At 35.5% G+C, this 22,505-nt stretch overlaps 1 protein-coding gene across 1 annotated transcript; it reads left to right on the forward strand.

Moving 5' to 3' along the window:
• Positions 1–1,544: 1,544 nt before the first annotated feature.
• LOC136227696 (dihydrolipoyllysine-residue acetyltransferase component 1 of pyruvate dehydrogenase complex, mitochondrial) lies at positions 1,545–22,499 on the forward strand. The gene is made up of 23 exons (XM_066016431.1): positions 1,545–1,794; positions 3,112–3,162; positions 4,155–4,203; positions 4,275–4,308; positions 5,408–5,454; positions 5,564–5,608; positions 5,724–5,797; positions 6,333–6,402; positions 8,730–8,915; positions 9,036–9,080; positions 9,150–9,223; positions 14,531–14,600; positions 15,150–15,533; positions 17,776–17,836; positions 17,936–17,980; positions 18,419–18,502; positions 20,279–20,355; positions 20,430–20,492; positions 20,834–20,904; positions 20,989–21,049; positions 21,792–21,852; positions 21,927–22,007; positions 22,136–22,499. The coding sequence occupies exons 1-23, from the start codon at positions 1,691–1,693 to the stop codon at positions 22,192–22,194; spliced, it is 1,896 nt and encodes a 631-aa protein (XP_065872503.1). The 5' UTR covers positions 1,545–1,690; the 3' UTR covers positions 22,195–22,499.
• Positions 22,500–22,505: the final 6 nt, after the last annotated feature.

A 22,505-nucleotide genomic window follows, 5' to 3' on the forward strand; every position in this document is an offset into this window, starting at 1 on the left:
TTTGAAGCAAAGCTCCCTGGGTTTGAGGTCTTCACATTTGATCTCTCTTGTTAAAAGGGTATGACAGAAGACTCCTGCAAATTGTGTAAGTTCCATCTCACAATACTGCCCGAAGCAACTCTGCTCAAATAGCTTTCTTTGGTTTGGTGTTAAATTGTTCATTATATTTTTTGCTGCATCTAAGTTACACCTAACTGTGATGATGCTTTCCGTTCCAAATGCTTTTTTATATTTATATTCTGAACCCTCATTGGCTTTCTTGGAAGAAGAGACATGCTCATCTCTCTTCCTCTTTTGTCCATGATCATGCTGAAATTTATTGTAAATATATCATAAGCTAACATACAAGTAAGCTAATAAAGAAGTTAAGCTAAAACGAGCTAACATAGGCTAAAATAAGAGAGATATCGACAATTAGGTTGTCGGTATCATATAGATATCGAGAACCTAATTGTCGATATCACATAGATATTGACAATCTAATTGTCGATATCACATAGATATCGACACATATCGATCAAACACTTACCAATTGCATATAGGATATCGATTGACAACGACAAATATATGCACGAAGATAGAAGATAAACAAACAAGGAATTGAGGGTTTGTCGATATCACATTGATATCGGCAACTGCAAACCCAGATGAACCCTAACACTAGAAAAAGTAAGCAAAACGAAAGATTCATTCTCAAACCCATCAAATGTACATACAATACAAGAACCCAACAAATGTACATACAATACAAGAGAGATTCGCAAATGTAAAATCAAGTTATTTACCCTCTTTTTCGTCCTTCCTTCTGGATCCGATTCGTTGTCTGAGCTTCGCGTTCTCGCCATGTCCACTCGAAGTTAGAGAGATTCGCCGGAGGAAATCGTCGGATTCGCGCAATGAAACACTGGTAAGTTAGAGAGAGAGAGAGAGAGAGAGAGAGAGAGAGAGGTGTTAGGTTAGAGAGAGAGCGAAGTGTTAGAGCGGAGTGTTAATGACGAGGACAAAGTTGGAAGAATTTGTTGAAACATGTTAGTTTTGGTCATTTTTTTTGAAAGGAGCTAGAGATATAAACTAACCCCTTAAAAGGTGTTAGTTTAGTAATTCTCCCTATTTTAAAAGAAGCCAACATCGAAAAGTTGTACCTGATTCAACAGAAAATTATTAGAAGCACCCGGTTTTCTACGTCAAATGAAGGACATTCCATACATATTTTGATATGTGTAACATAAGCCCACACATATTATATAATGTTTCATTAACAATATATGTATCCATGGATTGGGCTATGCTTACTTTGTTTTTGACACCATTGGATGGTGATGAACTTTGACAAATTAAGCTCATCCAATGGTAGAAAAACAAAATAAAGCTTACTTTGTCAAAAAAAATAAATAAAATAAGCATAAAAAGCACCCATATATGAAATGGAGGTCCTGAGAAACCCGGTCCTCAATGTAAGAACTCCGACTCAACACATTATTATTACTGATTATTACTATTATTATTAATTTTTTTTTTTTTTTTTTTTGAAGAAAAAGTTTCAACTTTGAACAAAATACAGGTTCGTTCAGGACATTAGTTGGCCATCAGCATCCTATAGTTCCGATCTCGATTTCTTTTTGTCTAATACCAAAAACCCAATAAACCTTTTGAATTTTCTCCTCTGATTAGTTGAAGAAAAGAAGCAGACATGGCGCTTTCCCGGCTTAGACATCCGGTGATCTTACGCGCCCCTTCTCTCTTCAGAGCTCGCTTTTTCTCCACCTACCATTTCTCTTCTGGATCCCTTGCTCGGTACTCCCTCTATTTCTTCATGCTTTATACTTGAATTTCTCGATGATCTTCGATTCTTTTCTTCTGAGGAATAGTTGTTTAAGAGTTATGGATTGGTGGATTCTGGTCAAAACTACAAGTTTTTGAAAATTGACTTTGTGGAATAAGTTGAATTGGTTTAGTTGTTTGAAGGTTCAATTCACTCTTTCACTCAATTGTTTGATGTTGGACCTCGTGTTTTTGTTTAAATTGAAAGTTTTTTTTTTTTGGGTTCATCATTTTTCTTGTTGGAAGCAAATGATTGAAGAGAACTTTCTACTGCCGCATCAGAGTACTGGTAACAAAACGAGTATGAGAATCACGACTGCTTAAGTAGGCTCCAAAATTAATGCTGTTTCAAGCAAAAAAATTCATATCTCATAGAATTTGCATCCTTACCCTTGGGAAAACATGGAACAAAATGCTGTTGATCATGGATAGATGTTGGCTAGGCATGGGGCAGCAATCCCTTTTTCGTTATTCACAGTTTATTTATCTCCAAGATAACTCTGTAGAGTAAGAAATTTTCAAGCAACCATTTAACCAAATAGATGAGGTTAAAAGTTGTTGCTATTATCTCTAATATACCTCTGCATGGAAATTCCCTTGGGCTTGTAAAGCTTGTGTAGCACAACACTGCTCTACCTTGTGCTGAAATTTTTAATTAGTAAGGGATTGCCAAGACTCAAACTCTGCACCTCTTGGTCTAGTAGGCTTTGATATCAGATGAAGAGCCATTTAATCCAAAAGCTTAAATGGGTAGGTTTGGCCCAAAAATATTTTTTTATTATCTCTAACTCCTTGTTTGGAACAAATTCAATGCAAGAAAATAATTGAATTTCTTTACTAGAATTTAATTCAAACCATTGGCTATGTTTGAAAAATATTTTTAATATACAGGAAATTCGATTACTTACTAATTGAGAAAATATATCTTCCACAAGTAACTTTCAATTGAATTTTCATACAATCAAGCCATTTTGGCTTGGTTGTTGATTCTAAACATCACAATTTACTCTAAAATATGAGAGAATTCATTTATTTTATTTTATTTTTTTGGTTCCAAACATGAAATTAAGCAAATAGAACTCAATTGACTTGAATTCTACCCAAAATGAGTTTTCAAACACTTCATAACAACAATGGTGTTATAGGGGAATTGACATGTTACCTCTAGCACCTGGTTGATTTAGCCAGTATGAACTTTTGCGGTTACTGTATGATACACTGTTAACTGTAGTTCATTCATATGATACTTATAGTTCTATTTAATTACTTATTATCAACTTGTTGATGCAGCTGTTCCAATGCAAAAGATTCTTTTGTGGATGGCCGTGGTTCTTTGTTAAGGTTAATGCTACTAACTTTTTTATTTTGTCCTTGAAAGCTCCTGCTGCACCTGCTTTACTTTTTCTATTACTCTCTTGAAGCCCTGGTTTGCAATTGCTACTCAATGTTTGTTTCAGAAATATTTTTCAGCGGGGGAAATATAATCATTTATTTATCAAAATAATTAGGTAAGAATCTCGTAAAAGAATAATAGAGACAAAGCTAAATTATCGATATTAACTGTGAGAAATTAAAAAAAAAAGATGTTCAAAAGGGAGAAATTAAATTATGCACCTTACGTGCAGACACTTTTAATAAATTATGATAATCTGTGGTAATTATATTCATTAATGACAATCTTAGAGAATTCAATGAAATAAAATTATACTTCTAATATTAAGAGGGGGCAGAAAATATTAATAAATGAGAAATTTTATTTTTAATGATTAATGGGGGAAACCTAAATTGTCGGGGCAAACACAAAATATAATAAAACATAGGAATAAATAATAAACCTTACAAAATAAATAAATAAATAAAGAAACTGATGGAGGCAGTGGGACACCTTCCTCCAATATGCCCATTGTGAATCTGCCAACGGTGCTGCTTGTCTTGCTATTGCCTTTAAAGAAATCAATTTGGTTCATTCACACAATTCTTTTGTTTTGATTGCTGCAAGTCTAAAAATGCCATAGGATGTCTATAGGAAGTCCATAGTGTGAGTAGACCAATTAAAAATGCTTTGGCAGACCCATTTGTAACCAAACTACATGTACTAGTGTTATTGGAGTATCATAATTAATCGGCTAGAAACACAAATTGTCAGGTTCAAACTAACTTCTCTTGGCTGCTTGATTGATGATTCTTCACAGTTCATGAGCTAAATATTGTTTAATTTTATTGCTGCACATCCATCTGGCTGGCTGTTCATATATCTAATTTTCCAACCTAGCTTTTGTTATTCTATTCTTCTCTCATTTTGTTGGCAATTCACCTATTCTTATATTCATCAGGCCTTTATCCATGATCACTGAAGTAAATGATAGTTCTTTGCAGCTGAAGGTTGGTATAAAAGGTATAAGTTCTACCAAGTTACTTGTGTTTGTTTCTTAACATTGTCTCTCATTTTGCAGTTGCAAACGGGTTCTCGTCATTTTTCATCTGCAGGTACATGTTGTTATCTTGTAATTCTTAATTATATAACCCTATAAACTTTTGCAAATAAACTTCTGCATCTCTGGTTCCTTTTTTTTTTTTTTTTCTTTCTTAAAGAAACTTGATTGTTAGGAGAACCGAAGAGTGGCAAAGGGATGTAGTGGTGAGGGGTAGGGGAAGACCTAAGCAAACTTGGAGGAGGGTGATCGAGAGTGATATGAGTTTACTGGGAATTGAGGAAAATATGGTAGTGGATAGGACAGAGTGGAGGGAGCGAATTTGTGTCGCTGACACGACTTGATTTCACGGTTTTATATGATGGTTCATGTTAGCCGACCCCGAATCATTTCGGGACTAAGGCTTTGTTGTTGTTGTTGCTGTTGTTGTTAAAGAAACTTGATTTTGACCATTGAATTAGCAGAGCTTGTATGACTGCGCTCTATTTAAGTTGTCACAGCTGGTATAACTTTTCCTTGTTACTATAATTATTTATAAGTTCTAACTATAAGTCGTAAAGGTGGCTTCTACGGGACAGCAAATATGTCCTGCCATTTTGTTAATTAATTAAGTGATCTGGAGTCTGGACTGCAGTTCTAAACAGATTTGAAGTAGAGACACCTGCAACCCATCTATATATTTTTATGTTTCTCCTGGACTTAGCTTGCACTTGTTTTGAGCTCATAATTTAGTTATCTACTTCCTGCATCAGTGTTTCGGCTAAGCATAATAAGTTCTAGTCTAGACAACCTGTATGACAACTTGGACTATCTTTGGTGTTGGAATAATAGTTATTGGTAAAAAACAGGAAAATTTCACGAAAAATATGTTGTGGTATCGCACGTTGACAATTGATGGACATGTTTTTTCTCTTGGGTCAAAGAGGATGAGCCTTGGAACAACATTAAGACATTCGGCATATTGTAGATATAGCCCTAACAATCTCAGGCTAACCTCCTTTAACTTATCCTTATGTGTATGATGTCTAAGTGTGTATAACATCTATGCTTTTGATGAAGACACTACCCCCCCTATAAGAAATTCTATATGTAAACATGCATGTTATTAGATCTATGACCTTTTTTTATATCATTAATTTCCTTTCCTGTTTCAGAGCCATCGCATACAGTCATTGGAATGCCAGCTTTGTCTCCAACAATGGTAAGATATGTCATATGTCAGTATAATATAAAATCGTTATGCTTGCTATTTTTTTGGACTTTTCTCTCCCTGCAAGAAGTCAAGGTCTGACTTATTCTGGTTTGTGTAGACTCAAGGTAACATTGCCAAATGGAATAAGAAAGAAGGAGATAAGGTCAGTTGTATTTTAAGGGTGATACGATGAAATAACACCTTCTTTTCTGAGACTTGGTGAAAATAATTTTTGATTGTATCCCTGTTTGATATTCTGCTCTGAACCGAACTTTCAGATAGAAGTGGGTGACATACTATGTGAGATAGAAACAGATAAAGCTACAGTTGAGTTTGATTGTCTTGAAGAGGGGTAACTTCTGTTCTTTTCTTTCTACCCCTTTCTTTCCCTTTTCTCTCTCCTTTCGCTTTATTTGTTATGCCAGGCTCTGTGATAATTAAACTGTATTTTATGTATATGTTGCTTTTGGAACTCTCATCAACTTAAGGCTTCCTAGGAATGTAGTTTGTCATTATTCTCATCTTAAATGCTTGTTATCTGCATATGTCAGATATTTATATGAATTGGGCCTTTAATTATGAGCTTAAGCTTTTAGTTCAATTGGTTCCATGATATGATATGATAGCCTCTTTGACCAAGTGGTCAAGGGTTCGATTCCTGACAACCCCCATTTATTGATTAAAATTTCAGGACATGGTAATATGAGTATGTGTTATGCACGCTTCAAGCCTAGTGGGCATTTCCATTCGGGGGTGTGTCGGATATTAATATGAATTGGGCCTACTATCAGCTTAAGCTTTTAGTTCAATTAGTTCCATGACAGTATACAAGTTTTCTGATTTTCATACAATTTCTTATCCTTCGTTGATTATATACTCAACTCTAGGTTTTTGGCAAAGATATTGGCTCCTGAAGGTTCAAAAGACGTGCCTGTTGGACAGCCCATTGCCATAACGGTAAATTGTGATAACCTGAAATCTTGCTTCTGAACTCTGCCTTATCCCATGTGTTGTTCTGTCACAATTATAGATAGGGATTATCTAGGTATTATTAGGTGGTTAATTGTTTTTACATTAAGTGGTATTTAGCCTTAATAGATGTTATTTAGGAATGTTTACAGCTGTGGCTGTTATTAGGCCTATTTAGAGTGAATTGCTATATTTCCTATTCTTATTTAAGATAGGTTATATTTCCTATTATTATTTAAGGTAGGTTAGAATTAATATGGTGATTTAAGGTAAGTTAGAATAATTAGGGCCATGAATTTAGGAAGACTAGTATACTTTCCTTTTCCCATTTTTCCTATTTAAGAGAATTGTACTGTACCAATTCATTATGCAAATTGATTAATGAAATCTTTATTTCTTTCTTCTAAACTCTCTCTCTATTCTCTCTTTTCTCTGTTTATCTCAATCTCTCTCTAACCTTCTCTCTTCTTTCTCTCTTCTTCTCTTCTCCTAAGATCTTTTCTGCCCTAATCTTAGTGTCAGAAATCCTAATCCTGACATTGGTATCAGAGATTTCCTTCCTCCGGCCATGGAAGAAATTGATCGACGATGGGAACAGATTTGCAAGGAGCAACATGACTCTGATCAGCGATGGGAACTTCTTCACAAGAAGCAACAAGACTCTCTTGAACAAATCTGTAAATCCCTCTCAAATTTGTCTCAATTGATTCTAGAAACTCAAGGAGTTTCAAGTCCCTCTTCTATTGCCTACCACTTGTTTGATGTAAGGCCTGAGAACAAAGAAGAGGAAACCTTGCAAAACACCCTCCAACTGTTTGATGAAATTCCACAAAAGAAAATAGAATTGGAAGGTCTCTACTTGCAAGGAAAAGTTGAAGATGTGCTAGAGCAGCCTTCTCTAAGGAAGCAGGTCACTGTTGAAATTGTTAAAGAGGGTCTGTTTCGAAGGGTAAGCCCCTTCATTATTGAGCCTTACTCTCTACCATGTCCCATCATTCCTTTAAATATTGGAATTAAGAGATCCTATTACCCTAGAGCATTGCAAGCAGCCCTTAGGCAAGACAAAGATGATAGGGAAGAGTTGCAACCTAAACCGCCATTCAAATCCCCAATAACCATCCTAAACACCCGAAACAATCTGAAACCTAACCCGACTTTCAAATCTCCAATCACCTCAAACACACTGAAAATCCTTCCTGAAACTAACATGCCTTCAGTGATCAAACAGAAAACTTTAGATGTCAGAACCCAAAACTTTCCTACTTCTATTGAGAAAACACATTGCTCATGCTGGAATTTTGAGAAGAGAAATTTTTCGGGTCATCATCGTGTTCCGTTACAAATTCAATGGGCTGTTTCCGTCGCAAAGCCCTTTCAAGTTCACTGATCTCCATATTTCTACATTCTTGGGGACAAGAATGCTTCAAAGGGGGGAGTATTGTCACAATTATAGATAGGGATTATCTAGGTATTATTAGGTGGTTAATTGTTTTTACATTAAGTGGTATTTAGCCTTAATAGATGTTATTTAGGAATGTTTACAGCTGTGGCTGTTATTAGGCCTATTTAGAGTGAATTGCTATATTTCCTATTCTTATTTAAGATAGGTTATATTTCCTATTATTATTTAAGGTAGGTTAGAATTAATATGGTGATTTAAGGTAAGTTAGAATAATTAGGGCCATGAATTTAGGAAGACTAGTATACTTTCCTTTTCCCATTTTTCCTATTTAAGAGAATTGTACTGTACCAATTCATTATGCAAATTGATTAATGAAATCTTTATTTCTTTCTTCTAAACTCTCTCTCTATTCTCTCTTTTCTCTGTTTATCTCAATCTCTCTCTAACCTTCTCTCTTCTTTCTCTCTTCTTCTCTTCTCCTAAGATCTTTTCTGCCCTAATCTTAGTGTCAGAAATCCTAATCCTGACATGTTCCACCAACACCATGGAAACTGCTGATATGCATGTGTAATTTGGGCCTATTTTCTTGGAGCATATCAATCTTTTTGAAACATAAAACCTTTGTTTGAGTATAGAATTAAGTGTTACATACATGCCATTCTTAGCAAACTGATTTGCGCAGTATTTTGTTCACCTTTAGTGCTTGTACACTTTTGGTTCTTCCAGATTAAGTTCTTATTATAGTGTCCTTTTGGCTATTTGATATCATAAAAATGATAATTCTCTTTTCCATGTTGTTCATGGGAACTATTTGACATTGATATTGGTGTTTTATGTATTTCCTGTAATTCCTGTTGAGAGTATCAAACATTCAGGTAACAGGTTGTTAACACTCTTTTGATGGCCTCACAAGGTTGAGGATGCAGATGATATCCCAAATGTCCCTGCAACTATTAGTAGTGGAACAAAGGTTAAAGAGGAGAATTCAGTTGAACGGAATGCTAAAACTGAAGACAAGGGAACCAGCTCCATTGGGAATATCATGTCTGAACTTCCGCCTCATATTGTTCTTGAAATGCCGGCACTATCACCAACAATGGTAAGAAAGTATAGACCGGGATATTAGCTAATGCGTGTTTGGCTACTTTGTTTTGAATATTCTCCATTCCTGCAAAATTTTACTATTGTTCTTTTCTTCTTAAAACGTTTTCCTGCATAGGACCAAGGCCATATTGCTAGGTGGAGGAAAAAAGAAGGAGATAAGGTTAGTTATAGGTTCATTTCGGAATTGATTTCTATTTGATGCATACTACTACTGAGATTGTTATTGCAGATAGAAGTGGGTGATGTCATATGTGAGATAGAGACAGACAAAGCTACTCTTGAATTTGAATGTCTTGAAGAGGGGTATGTTTGGAAGTTCATTAGTTGCTTTTACTTGGTGACTATTTTTGCACTAGAATCCATTTTGCTGATTTAACTTGTCAAAATTATCTTTAATTTGGTCAAATTCCCAGTTAACTTGCAAGTCATATTGAGTTAAACGATTCTCTATCATGTCAACGGCCACTCATAAACTACAAAAAAAATCCTGCTACTAGTATTCGAAACTGAAGTTTTTAGAATGTTTCAAGCAACGGATCATGGATATTATGTTGATTGAAATGGAAGGGATAGAAGGGGGAGTGATAGTTCTCACATTTTCCTCTCATGTGTTGTTGATAAGCTATAATACAGGGTTTGATCAGATTTCCTATTTGAATCTTTCACTATGTTTTATCTGCTATTACAGTGAAGGTTAGTTTCCACTAATTAAGATGATTCCTTCAAGTGAAGGAACAGATGGGTGGCTCCTAGCAAGAGAAAGTGTTAAGGGTCTCTTACTTGATGAATTTTTATCTTCCTTAAGGAGCCCAATTGAAGGAATTAACATTTGGTCCCCGCAAAGAAAAAGAATGTGATTCCTCTTATGGTGGGAAGCTTAGTCATAGGAAATCTCGTGTTCTAATTTCCCCAATAGATACGTATTCCTTATGTTGTTGGGAAATAAACGATTAATTGAAGTTCAAGAAAAACATTCTATGAAGTTGCATGACCAATAAAATGTGTATGGTAAGAAAGAAGGGAGGAACTATGTAGTAGTAGGGACCTGTTGAGAAGGGACTTGACACATGTTATTTGTTAGTGATTGCTTGATGGAGCTCTTATGGCAAGTGTTTGGGAGATTCATATTGGTAGTGTCATTTTCACAAAGTTTGCTTGGAACACAACGATTGGATTTGAAAAGAAGTTGATAGAATCTTTCTTTTTGCTGTGATATGCTGTGCAGAGATTTGCATTTAAAGTTTGAATCTCCAGATCTTTTCTTGTGGGCCCAAGGAAGAGAAATTACAAGTTCTCCTTCATGAAATTGTCTTATGGAACATATCCTCATGGAAACCTATAAACATTAGGATTTAGATTTTCTTTCAGACTCAGTTTTCTTTGTATTTGATACAAGGCTAAATGGAGTAAGGTTCAGTCTAAGATGATATTAGTCTTGTCTTTAGTTGATTAATTCTGCTCCAGGTTTGTCCTTGAAAATTTTAGGAACCTATGTCTTATTTAATAAAGGGTAAACATTTTGTTTGATTATTGTTTCGCTTCTTAAGAAGAGTTATTAGGTGAGGTTTGACATTCTTAAAGCTGGGCATATGGGGTTGCTTAATCTCATAACACGTGCATTCAGATGGGCTACTTCTGCAAAGGAAATGATTTTTGAAAGGCTAGAGCCATTGCATGTGTGTATTAGCCCTGAGTTTTTAGTTAAATTATTTGGAAATTTCCAATGTTCTGCTATAAGAATTACTCACATGGTGCTTATTTTCGAGCTAGTATTGCTAGAAAAAATTTCGGGACCTTCCATTGTAGGAAATGGGACTTCTATAACTCTAAGCACAACAAAAATGAAAATGCCTTTTGGTTTCAAAAGACAATTTAAGGAAATACTAGTAGTAACTGATCACATTTTGAAGAAAATGAATGAGCTCATGCTCATCCGTCTTACAAGAATTCCGAAGCAATCAAGTGCTAATTGGCATGACATCCCAAATGTAAGTGTAAAGTTTGTCCACAAGTCAAGTGGTTGATTTGGTGCGTATTACACATGGCCAAGATGCACGATCAATGGAAACGGCTGTTTGGAAGGTTGGATTGAGTGGAAGTTTCCTACTTCGACCTTCAACCAATGGATAAGGTTGGAATGTGTTTTCAATCATAACAAGATTGATTATAGTACTTTGCAGGCCCAATTCATATTTATGTCATGGAACCAATTGAACTAAAAGTTTAAGCTGATAGTTAAAGGCCCGATCCATATTAATATCTGACAACTAGTATGTTTTTTCGACTTGTCTTTTGGACCAAGAGATAAGCTCATTTTTGTGTTCCATGTTCCCTACATCAAGGAGCTCCTTTATTGTTTCTCTAAATAGTAATAGCTCAACAATGAGCACCACACACAAAATATTTTTTACACGGAACTTTGGATATTTTAAGATAATTTAACCTTGAGCTCAAGGGCAGCAAACACATGCATTGGCTTTGGCTATTTAGGCAGCATTTCCTCTAGAGAAGTAGCAAATGAATGCACCTTTACGAATTGAGAAAACCGCATATGCTCGAGCTTCAAGAATGCCAAACATCACTTGATAACCCATATCAAGAAGCTGAACGGGAATCTACCAAAAGGTTTGCCTTCTGTTAAATAATAAAAAGGCCCTTACATTTTTCAGAAAAACTTAGGGCAGAAGTAATCGACGAAGACAAGAAGGCTAATATCATCTCCAATTGAATCTTACTCTAGCCTCTAGATTAAATCTATTCATTCTAAAAAAGCCTTGACACGGAGGCCCTCCTTTGATGAACTCAACTTCCATAAGCTTGGACATATTACTATTTCTTTCTCATCAAGTATTTTCTTTCCCTAGTCAAAAGCTTTTCTCAATTGTCCATTTTGTCATCTATGAACTTGCTCTCTCTAAACTTCTAGATAATAAGCCACCCCAAGAAACAAATATATTAGGAATATATCATCCTGAAGCCCATAGAAAATGGAAAATGATAAAAAAAAATAGTAGAATCACGAATCTAGGTCTCAATGCTGGTTGTGTGTTCAGGGGTATACTTGTGTATTATATGGATTTCTCTATTGGTTTATCATGGTCCTTGGGATATGAAGCTATTCAAGTGATGGTTACTTGCTTATCTAAGTACACCACTTAAGCATTCTGATAATGACCGTTCCTTGGCTGCTTCAAGAGGTTATTCAGTTTCACTGAATTCCCAAATCCATCCTAAATATGGGATCCTCCTTTTATGAGTTCATTTTGGAGGGAAATCTTTATGTCTGGAAGGCATCTGAATTTTAGTACCACTACTATCCTGAATACGGTAAATGTTGTTGTCGTGTGACCAAGAGGTCACGGGTTCGAGTCTTAGGAGCGGCCTCTTGCCAAATAAATTGGTAGGGGAAGGCTTGCTCCCAGTACACCCTTATGGTGGGACCCCTCCCCGGACCCTCGCTCAGCGGAACTTGTAGTGCACCGGGCCGCCCTTTTTTTTTACCATCCTGAATTCGATAGTCAAACGGAAGCGATCAATCACCATTCACCATTTAGAGACCTAATGGCGGTGTTTTGCTGCCGATCAACCAAAGACTTGGTCTCATTGGCTGTCTTAGGCTGAATTATGGTACAACTCTTTGTATCATGCATCTCTAGATTCAACTCCTTTCATAATGTTAATGGCTAAAAGGCTCCTTCAATTCTGCATTTTATGCCTGGTGAGATATGTGTGGAAGAAATTGCCTCTGACCATGACAAAGCTCTCAAGCAGTTGAAGATGCAATTACTGTGTGCAATCTAAAATGAATTTTTTTACAGATCCCTCACTGTCAATTTGTTGCTAGGAGAATCAATATTAAGCTGGAGGCTTGATTCTACGGCCGTTTCAAGTCATTAAAATGTTGGCCTAGTTGCTCGCTTCAACTCCCTCATTAAACTCGTATCCACTTTGTTTTTCATGTTTTGTTGCTGAAGCGGACAATACAATAGGAAGGATGCTTGTGGGGACTGATTTACGTACTGGTTTAGAGTTTAACGATTCATCCTGACCACAATTACTCAAATTCTGGCATACTGCATCTTATCTAAGCATGGTGAGTAATAGACATCAACCAAGGACAAATAACCAAACAGTAGAAAAACAACAGTAAATGGAGAGAAAGAACTCACTTTATACTGATAACCAAACTACGGATATAAACCAGTCAGAGAAATATGAAAATAGCAATTACAAATTAGAGATTAGTTACCCGAACAGCAAAAGAAAAGAACAATAAGTAGAGTCAACCCTACTGTCCAAGCCACTAGCCGATCACTAATAGAAGCCTCATACCATACCCCTTGCCAGCTGCATAAACAGACAATATATAACAGTCCCTAACCTCTCTCACCAATCCCACAACATATTAACTTCCCTGTCCATCAGTGCCCCTCCTACTTTTTCCTTGAGTACTCTCCTGATCCTAGACCCATGAGAAGTTGGGCCAGTAAATTGCCTCTAGCATTTTCTCCATCATTAAGCAAATTCCTAAATGGCTCATACATGGGAAAGGTGGCAGTGATAATGATGCTACTTGGGAGGACAAGTTTTCATTTTGCAGATTTAGTCTTGAGGACAGGACTGATCTTCAATTGGCCAACAATGATAGAAATGCTACAGGTCAGTTACTGGATCAGTTGTCCTATGGGCTTAAGATTTTGGAAGGTATATTCAAGGAAAAAGGAGGGAAAAATGGCTGCTGATGTTGGCAGAAGTTAGTTATTTCTTGGGTTAAATGATTGGCAATTGGGTCATATATTTAGCTTGAGCAGCTGGCAGGGGTTTGCATGGTTATTCTGCTAGTTGCCTCTACTTATAGCTTGTGTAATAGAATTCTCTCTCTACTAATTGGCTGTCTTTCTTGTTTGGCCATTTTCGTACTTGCTGCTGAAAATTATCTGTTTGGCAGAGTTAAATGCTCTTGAGAAATAAATACATAGACACTCGTCTTTCCAGATATTGCTTTCTTTTCCATGTGCTTTTGTTATTCTGTTATGATATCCATCCAATGACAACTCTTCTCATTTTCCCTTGTTAACAAATGTAACAATAGGATAAGATAACTGCAGATTTCAGTTCGGAAGACTTGTGCCTCCTAAGTGATGATAAGATAGGAGAAGTTCCTGGCCATTGAAAGGAAAGTTAAACAAAAACAGCAAAATTAGTGTTTAAATTTGCTGTTACGAATTTCTTATTAGAGAATTGCAGAGGTCCATTGTTCCATTGTTTCAGTGAAGCCTTTCACCGATGCTGAGTTTATTTCTGACGTATCTTGGAGTAAAGGAATCCATATAATTTTTTAAATAGAATGAGAAAAGATACCTTAGAATTGGTTCTGCTTGAATTTTTTGTTTTGTGTAGATAGACAAATTGACACTTATGAGATAAGAAATCTCACACAATGCTTGGTAAGAATTGACTTAGTGAAAATGTGATCCCCAGAACTTGTTACCTGCTTGATGTTCTTTCTAAATTTCATTACTTAATTCTATATAATATTTTATCATAGAAGTCATACCTAAGCAATATGAATATTGTGGTACCTGCCATAAATGTTTAGAACTGCTGCAGATATTTGGCCAAGATACTGGCACCTGAAGGTTCAAGAGATGTGGCTGTAGGACAACCTATTGCTATCACTGTAAGCTGTCCTTATGAGTATAAGAATTCGCTTGATTTGTTTTGCAGTACCAATACAATTGAGCTCTGCATTATTTAACCAGTGGTTTTATAAGGAGTTGTAGATGCATGTGTAATTTAGGAAAAACATATAATTTGGTCCTTGTACTTTAATTTTGGCGTTCTTTTATTGATAGATGATAGTGTTAGCAATGTATTACACGCATTATTAAAAGACTTGTGGTCAAACTGTATCCTCCAACTCCAAGTGGTTAACAATGGGTATTTTTCGGAACCATTAATCAAGAGCCAGATTTTGCTAAAAGTTGAAGTGCATGGGCTTGATATAACAAAAATTGAAGTAGAGGGACTTAAATGGAAAATTGTGCAGGCCAAATGTGCTCAAATTAAGTACAGAGGCCAATTTGACAAATGCACCATATACAGGGGAAATATTGCTTTTTTTTCCCCTCTAATTTTTAAAAACATTCTACTTTCACTTGCTTCAGTACTAGTTGAAGTAGCAGTGAGTCCAGGGACATGAGAATTATGATAGTGGTTACATTGTCAGGTGGAAAATTCAGATGATATTGAAACCGTAAAGGCTTCTGCTAGTAATAGCAAGGAGGGCAAAGAAGAAACATCGACTCATCATGTTGCAAAGGATGATACTAAAGGAAAAGTGAGTTTTACAAGAATCAGTCCCTCTGCTAAGATACTGATTTTCGAGCATGGACTGGATACCTCCTCATTAAAGGCATCAGGATCCCATGGCACTCTTCTGAAGAGTGATGTTCTGGAAGCAATTAAGTCAGGGAAGGGAACTTCAAGAAAATCTTCACCTAAAGCAGGTCCATCACGTCAAGAAGGTCCACAAACTTCAACCCTAGTGCCAGAATCCCACTCACAGAAGTCAGATAATTTTGAAGATGTGCCAAATACTCAAATTCGCAAGGTTGGTTTCATTTTCTTTTTTTAATGGAATTAGTTTTTTTTTTCTTTTTCTGCTTTTAAGCCCCTTAATATTTTGATCATAGACTGAAGGTTTTCAGACTGTGTTTTGACAGCATTGCTCATCTAAATGATCCTATATCTTGAATATAATTTAAGACTTGTAAAACAAGTGATCTGTATAGGGTCAAGTCCACCGACAGCCACTAAACCTTTGCAAATGTTTTAAGGTGGTCGCTAATGTCAATATTATCACTTAAACTTTAGTCTCGGTAAAAATAAATTCCATATGGCCAGATTTGAGAAAAAAGCTAACCAGAAAGCTGACGTGGCGAGTCCACCCAAAGACCTATTTGCCACCTCATCGTCTCGTCAGATTCTCTGCTATGAGTCAGCACCCTAGCAGTCTAAAAAATTCAGTTATATAGAAGAAATGTTTTTGAAAAGTCATAGTGCATTGACGGTAACTCAACTTTACATATTTCACAATGTTGCCAAACTTCAATTTGTATCAATAAAATAACTGAAGTATTATCTTAACATTTTTTTGAGCAATTTCAATGCCGAATTATTGACTTAGATAGTTTAAGACACGTGTCAAAAATATTATATCACATGGAATCATAGGGTAAAAATTTAATAAGATATATAATTTTTTGTTGAGTTAAAAGTTAGTGAATTCCATGTGGTACAATCTTTTGGAAATGTGGTGTTGATTGATGTTATGTTGTAAACTATCGAAGTCATAGTTCTGGTACTGAAATCATCCAAAAAATTGCCAAAGTGACTTTATTGAAACAAAAATAAAACTTAAGTTATTTTATTAGTAGCATAAATTCAAGTTTAGTGACCACATTGAAACATTAGACAAAGTTGAGTGACTGGTTGTACAGCCACTTAGTGGAAGAATCTGACGTGGTAGAGTGATTAGTGTGTAGCAAATAAGTCTTTGGGTTGACACACCACATTAGCTTTCCAATTGTTTTTTTTTTCTTTTTTTCTCAAATCTAGCCATAGTGACTTTATTAACACTGGAATTGCGTATATGAAGACCGTAAAAATAAATTGATGGGTTTGGGGAACTTCAATGGATTATATGATTTATTACAAATATGTATTGCACAAACGCCATCTCAAATGCTTACCTTACCTATGGCCATTCTTACCCATGTCATCTGATATGTATATCCATTTCTGTCTTACTTGCATTAGGCCTGTGATTTTCCTTTTATTGCTGCACCATTATTAGACATCAATTTAGACTAAATGAGTTTCCGTCGTCCATAAATTTCTGTTGGTCTTGCAGATTATGCCTTTGACAAACATTTCAGAACAACTAGAGGCTGAAACTTTTTATTGGCTTTTCCGTAATAAACCAATAGAAATTTTTGTTTTAAATAAGAAATTGAAGGAAAAGTTACATGAAACCCCAACTTATCCTTTCAATTAAAACCTTAAAAAAATGGCCTGTATTTACTTATCTGTTTGCTTCTCAGACATAATCAGACTACTCTAATATAACCATTTTGTTAGTCAACCAGTAGTTTGACTAATAAATCTCCATAGGCCAACATTCTATTGGTTAACTTAGAAATGAACTCAATATAATAATTTAAAATATAAGTTGCAATAGGAATCGTTAAACTAGAACGCCAATTTTCATATTTTTCCATTTTCAAATGCCAATTTAATACTATGTGGGTATGTAAACTAAAAAATGTACTATATATTATTTTGAGTGTTTTAGATGAAATGAGGGAATGATTCAAATGGTATGCTAAAATTTATGTAATTAATTGATTATTTAATTTATTTTATATTGATAGGAAAAGAGTGAGAGAGAGGAGTTCAAGGAAAGGGATAGGGGATATTTTAGTAATTTTATAATAGAGGGTCAATTTTTGACTTTTTAAATAGTCAAATTGCTGATGTGTCAGCGTTGACCGGTCATAAAAACTGGCTATACACTTTAGTGGGAGGTCACCTGAAGTTTGTACACTTTAGGGTGCAAAATTAAAGGTTGTACACCAAAGTGTAATAACAGGTAAAGGTTGTACACCATGTATGTAATTTACCCGTTATCTCTCCTCTCTTTAACTTTCTTGGTATTTTGGAAGGTTTTTGTGTGGCTTCTAGTTTTTTGGCATTCTTCTGTGTGCTTCCAATCATTTGAAGAACTTCTTTTATTAGAGATTTTCTATACGTGATAAAATTCTGTTTGTGCTCAACCCGCGATAATTATGCAGGTTATTGCAAGAAGGTTATTGGAATCAAAACAGACAACTCCACATTTGTATTTATCAACAGGTTTTGCAATTCTATTGGCAATTTATGTTTCTTTCTAATATTTTTAGTTTTTGTTCTAATCTTACATGTGGATTATATATGTTAATATGTGTTTGGCAGATGTTATACTGGATCCTCTTCTTTCTTTCAGAAAAGAGCTAATAGGTATAGAATTTTGTAGTTCGAGATTGTTGCTTTGTTTTCAGCAAAACAATATCTTTGGTCCTTCTACTTGAACAAACTTTAACTTTCGAACCCTAAAATTTAATTTGGTGAGGTTTGACCATTGAACTTTAATTTTTGTTAATGTACCCTTTAATGGAAGAAATCATCACGCTTGAACTGTTCAGATTGAAGAAAATTAAAGTTTAGTCCATTAAAAGGCACATTTCCGTAAATGCTAAGCTTGACGATTTCACCCATAAGGGGTACATATTAACAATAATCAACGTTTAGAGTTAAATCTCGCTACATCAAAGTTCAAGAGCTGAAAGTCAAAATTTGGCCAAATACAGGGTCCAAAGATAATGTTTCATTTGTTTTCTTTGGACACTGTTGATATAGCAGGTTGCTCATGCCTTAATTTTTTTTCTCGACTCCTAGAGCAACATAATGTCAAAGTATCAGTGAATGACGTTATAATCAAAGCTGTAGCCATTGCTCTGAGAAATGTTCCAGAAGCTAACGGTAAGATATATGATGCACCAGCACTGTTAACTTCATGATATTTTCAGACGATACTTAGTATTGGACAGGATTTGGTAGCACATTTCAGTGATAGAAAACTGTTGTGTTTGTTTGCATATCTCTAATTGTTTGCTGTTTGATGCTGCTTTAGCTTGTTTTCATGTTCAAAAATCATCAAAAGGCATTGCCAAGAACTTTGTGGCGCTCCTGCCAGAATGTTTTTGGGTGATTAGTCTGTGAACTAGAAATGGGTGTAGACCTCTCAAGTCTAATTCTTCTTTAGACATATGACATTGAACTTCTGCAGCTAGCGACTTAGCAACTGAATAACTTCATGAGTAGGGGGGTGTCAATTCATTTCTGCATGTTGTGTTGATTTCCGGGTAGTGTCAAATGGGTTGATATTAAAACCACAGAACGTGATACTATTAACCCATTTAAGTAACTATGAGTTGGCAACCTGTTACTGCGATCAAACCTTTTGATATGGACTCAATTTGTTTGTACAATTCAAACCTGATAACACTACCCAGGAAACTACAGTCTTAAATATTAGAATTTTCTCCATAAAAGCTCAATAATCTTCACAAACAAAATACAGATACAAATTAGACAAAAAGCAAAATATTACATAAAATTCTAAAAATATTAATTATCAACTTGTCCATAGTATTAAAAAAAACTACAAAGTTATTACAACTTGAATCAAAATACAAAAAATAATAAAATCATTAGAATTAGAAACATTTTTCTTTCCAAAATATGCTTAAGAGATTTGTGCTTTACTGTACATAATGGAAGATGAAGTTCTCTCTTAAACTTATTGGGTATATTTTCAACTTTGGATTCCATGCTATGATTCTTGTTTGTTCCTCCACACTTCAAAATTTTTCTGCATCTGTATGCATTTCTGTTACTGGAGATGTTACATCAATTCATTGGCAGCTTACTGGAAAGCTGTGAACGGATAAATCATTTTATATGATTTTGTAAACTTATAAATAGCAGTTGCTATTGAAAGAAAAAGTTGTCCTCACAACAAATGAAGGAAAAAAATGTTTTTTTTTTTTTTTTTTTTTTTTTTTTGTGAAATTTTACTTTCCGGTAGTATTAAATAGAATTTTCCCTTCAATCTATTAGGCATGCCGGGGTCAGTGAAACACCGTCACATTCATAAGATGTCGGTGGCGGAGATGCGTATGTTGAGATGGATGCATGGTCATACGAGAAAGGATAGGGTGAGTAATGAAATAATTAGGACAAAAGTAGGGGTTACATCTATTGAGGGAAAACCGACTAAGGTGGTTTGGCCATGTAAGACGAAGAGGGCTTGATGCGCCGGTTAGGAGGACTGAAGAGTGGCAAAGGGATGTAGTGGTGAGGGGTAGGGGTAGACCTAAGCAAACTTGGAGGAGGGTGATCGAGAGTGATATGAGTTTATTAGGGATTAAGGAGAATATGGTAGTGGATAGGACAGAGTGGAGGGAGAGAATTTGTGTTGCTGACACGATTTGATTGCACGGTTTCATATGATGGTTCATGTTAGCCGACCCCGAATCATTTCGGGACTAAGGCTTTGTTGTTGTTGTTGTTGTTGTAGTATTAAATAGAAACAGGATTTCTTTCTGTTGGACTCTTTCTGGTTGATGCTATTGGGTATTTTGGGTTTAATGCAAGTATTCTTGGTTTTTCCCTCTGTACTCTGACAATTTCGGTGCATATCTACATATTTCTGTTACTGATAAACTGATAATATGTTACACCAATTTATTGTAGCTTACTGGAATGCTGAGAAAGGGGAAATTATTTTATATGATTCTGTTGACATATCAATAGCAGTTGCTACTGAGAAGGTAATATCGATAATACTCCGCTGATTTAATTCCATAGAATTTTTTTGGCTTATTATGTCTTATTTGTTTTGCAGGGTCTCATGACACCTATTATCAAGAATGCAGACCAGAAATCCATTTCATCAATTTCCTCAGAGGTGTCTTGTGGCAATTTTGATATGATTTTTGTCAATGTCTTCCAAGATAGAGCCTTGCATCTCCTTATATCTTAATATCAATTAGGAGATGGGTTCTTCATTCTGAACACATTTTTGCATGCACAATAACTTCTTCGGGTGGAAATGAACGTGTATCGCTCCAACCTCTCCTGGAGAGGAAGTTAATTTAATATCATTGCAGAAACTAGATTGGAAAATTTGCCATTATATTGCATTTTTTTCCTTTTGTATTAGTTTTTAGCAATATATTTGCTTTTCAATTGCAACCCTCAATTTTCTCTTTCGATGATTATCTGATTCTTAGTCACTTGGACATTCAGGTCAAGCAACTAGCTGAGAAAGCTCGGGCAGGGAAGCTTACACCAAATGAGTTTCAAGGGGGGTCTTTCAGGTGTATAGTTATCTTTGCTTTATCTACCATACGCTTCCATTTCCAAAAATGAAAATCCTAAAGTTATTCTTGATCAATGTGTAGCATTTCAAACCTCGGAATGTATCCAGTGGACAACTTTGCTGCAATTATAAATCCGCCTCAGGTTCTTGTTCTCTTCCTGTACACGCATTCTTGAATTATGTTCTTTCGTATAAACCAATAGCAATTGGTTTGATCACTTATCCTCATTTGGCAAGTGTTATCAAGGTTTTTGGCCCCCTGTAGGCAAATCTTAACTTTCAGCTCCTTAACTTTCATTTGGTAATATTTAGCCCCTAAACCTTAATTTTTATTAAGATGTACCTCTTATGGACGAAATTGTCATGATTGGCGTTTCACGGAAATGTACGCTTTAATGGATGAAATTTTGATTTTCTTGATTCTGAATGTGGAGTTCACAGTGCATGGCTTTCAAGGGTAACAATTTCTCCCATTAAAGGGAACTTGTTAATAAAAATGAAAGTTCATGGGCCAAATTTCACCAAATCAAAGCTCACATGCCGGAGGTTAAACTTTGACCAAATACAAGGGCAAAACTGCTGTTTTGTCAAGCGTTTTCTGTATAATGTTGGACATTATTTTTAAGCTCATGGTAATAAAATTTGACACTCATATAACACTTGTTTTAGGCATCTCATGAAGACAAAATCTTTTCTTTCCTTTTCATGTTCTTGGAAGTTGATTAGAAATTCCAAGTAAATAGGAAACATGGCCATGTTTCCTAGTTTCATGCTTTTAAGAGCTGGGACTTTTAGGAGAGAACTTTGGTGATATGTCATTATTGTTAGTGTTGATTCTCTATCCATGTATAGTGAAGAAAAAGAGAATTCTCTTTGAAATCTCAGGCTGGCATCCTAGCAGTTGGTCGGGGGAACAAAGTTGTTGAAGCATCTACTGGAAGTGACGGTGAGCATATGAGCCTATATATTCTGCCCTTACTTTTGATAGTGTAATATAACATTGATTTTCTTTTCTGTCAGGAATTGAGAGGCCTGTAGTGGTTAACAAAATGAACTTGACTTTGTCTGCTGATCATCGCGTTTTTGACGGCAAAGTTGGAGGTTTGTAATGCTGTGCATTTTTGTATGTGTGTGGTGCGGTCCTGTTTTGGAGATGATGATGACAAAATTAATATTGACCTGTAATTGAAGAGTTTGGCGTACTGAGTTAAAAGCAACTTATTTTGTAGGTGCATTTATGTCTGCTTTGCGTTGTAACTTCAGCGATATCCAAAGACTTCTTCTATGAGAAATTCTCAACCTAACTGTTGCAGCGGATGATGTGGTATAGGTGGTGACAATTTTTTTTAAGCATTTATGCCAATTTGTTCAAAGAATATGTTTTCGAGGGCACATTTGGTGCCAAATAAATTTTTACTCAGGTTTCCCATTCACCAAACACACCCTTCCCTTTCAACGCGGCCCAGCGCGCAAGGAATGCTAAAATTTTGCAATTATTTTGTACAAGGTTTTTGGACAACAATAAATTCATACATGCTTCATAAGTGTAGAAGAAACTACTTCAATTCAATCAATAAATCTGTTACTTGTTTCTCTTGT

The sequence above is a fragment of the Euphorbia lathyris genome, chromosome 4 (assembly GCF_963576675.1).
Source record: "Euphorbia lathyris chromosome 4, ddEupLath1.1, whole genome shotgun sequence".
Taxonomy (NCBI): domain Eukaryota; kingdom Viridiplantae; phylum Streptophyta; class Magnoliopsida; order Malpighiales; family Euphorbiaceae; genus Euphorbia; species Euphorbia lathyris.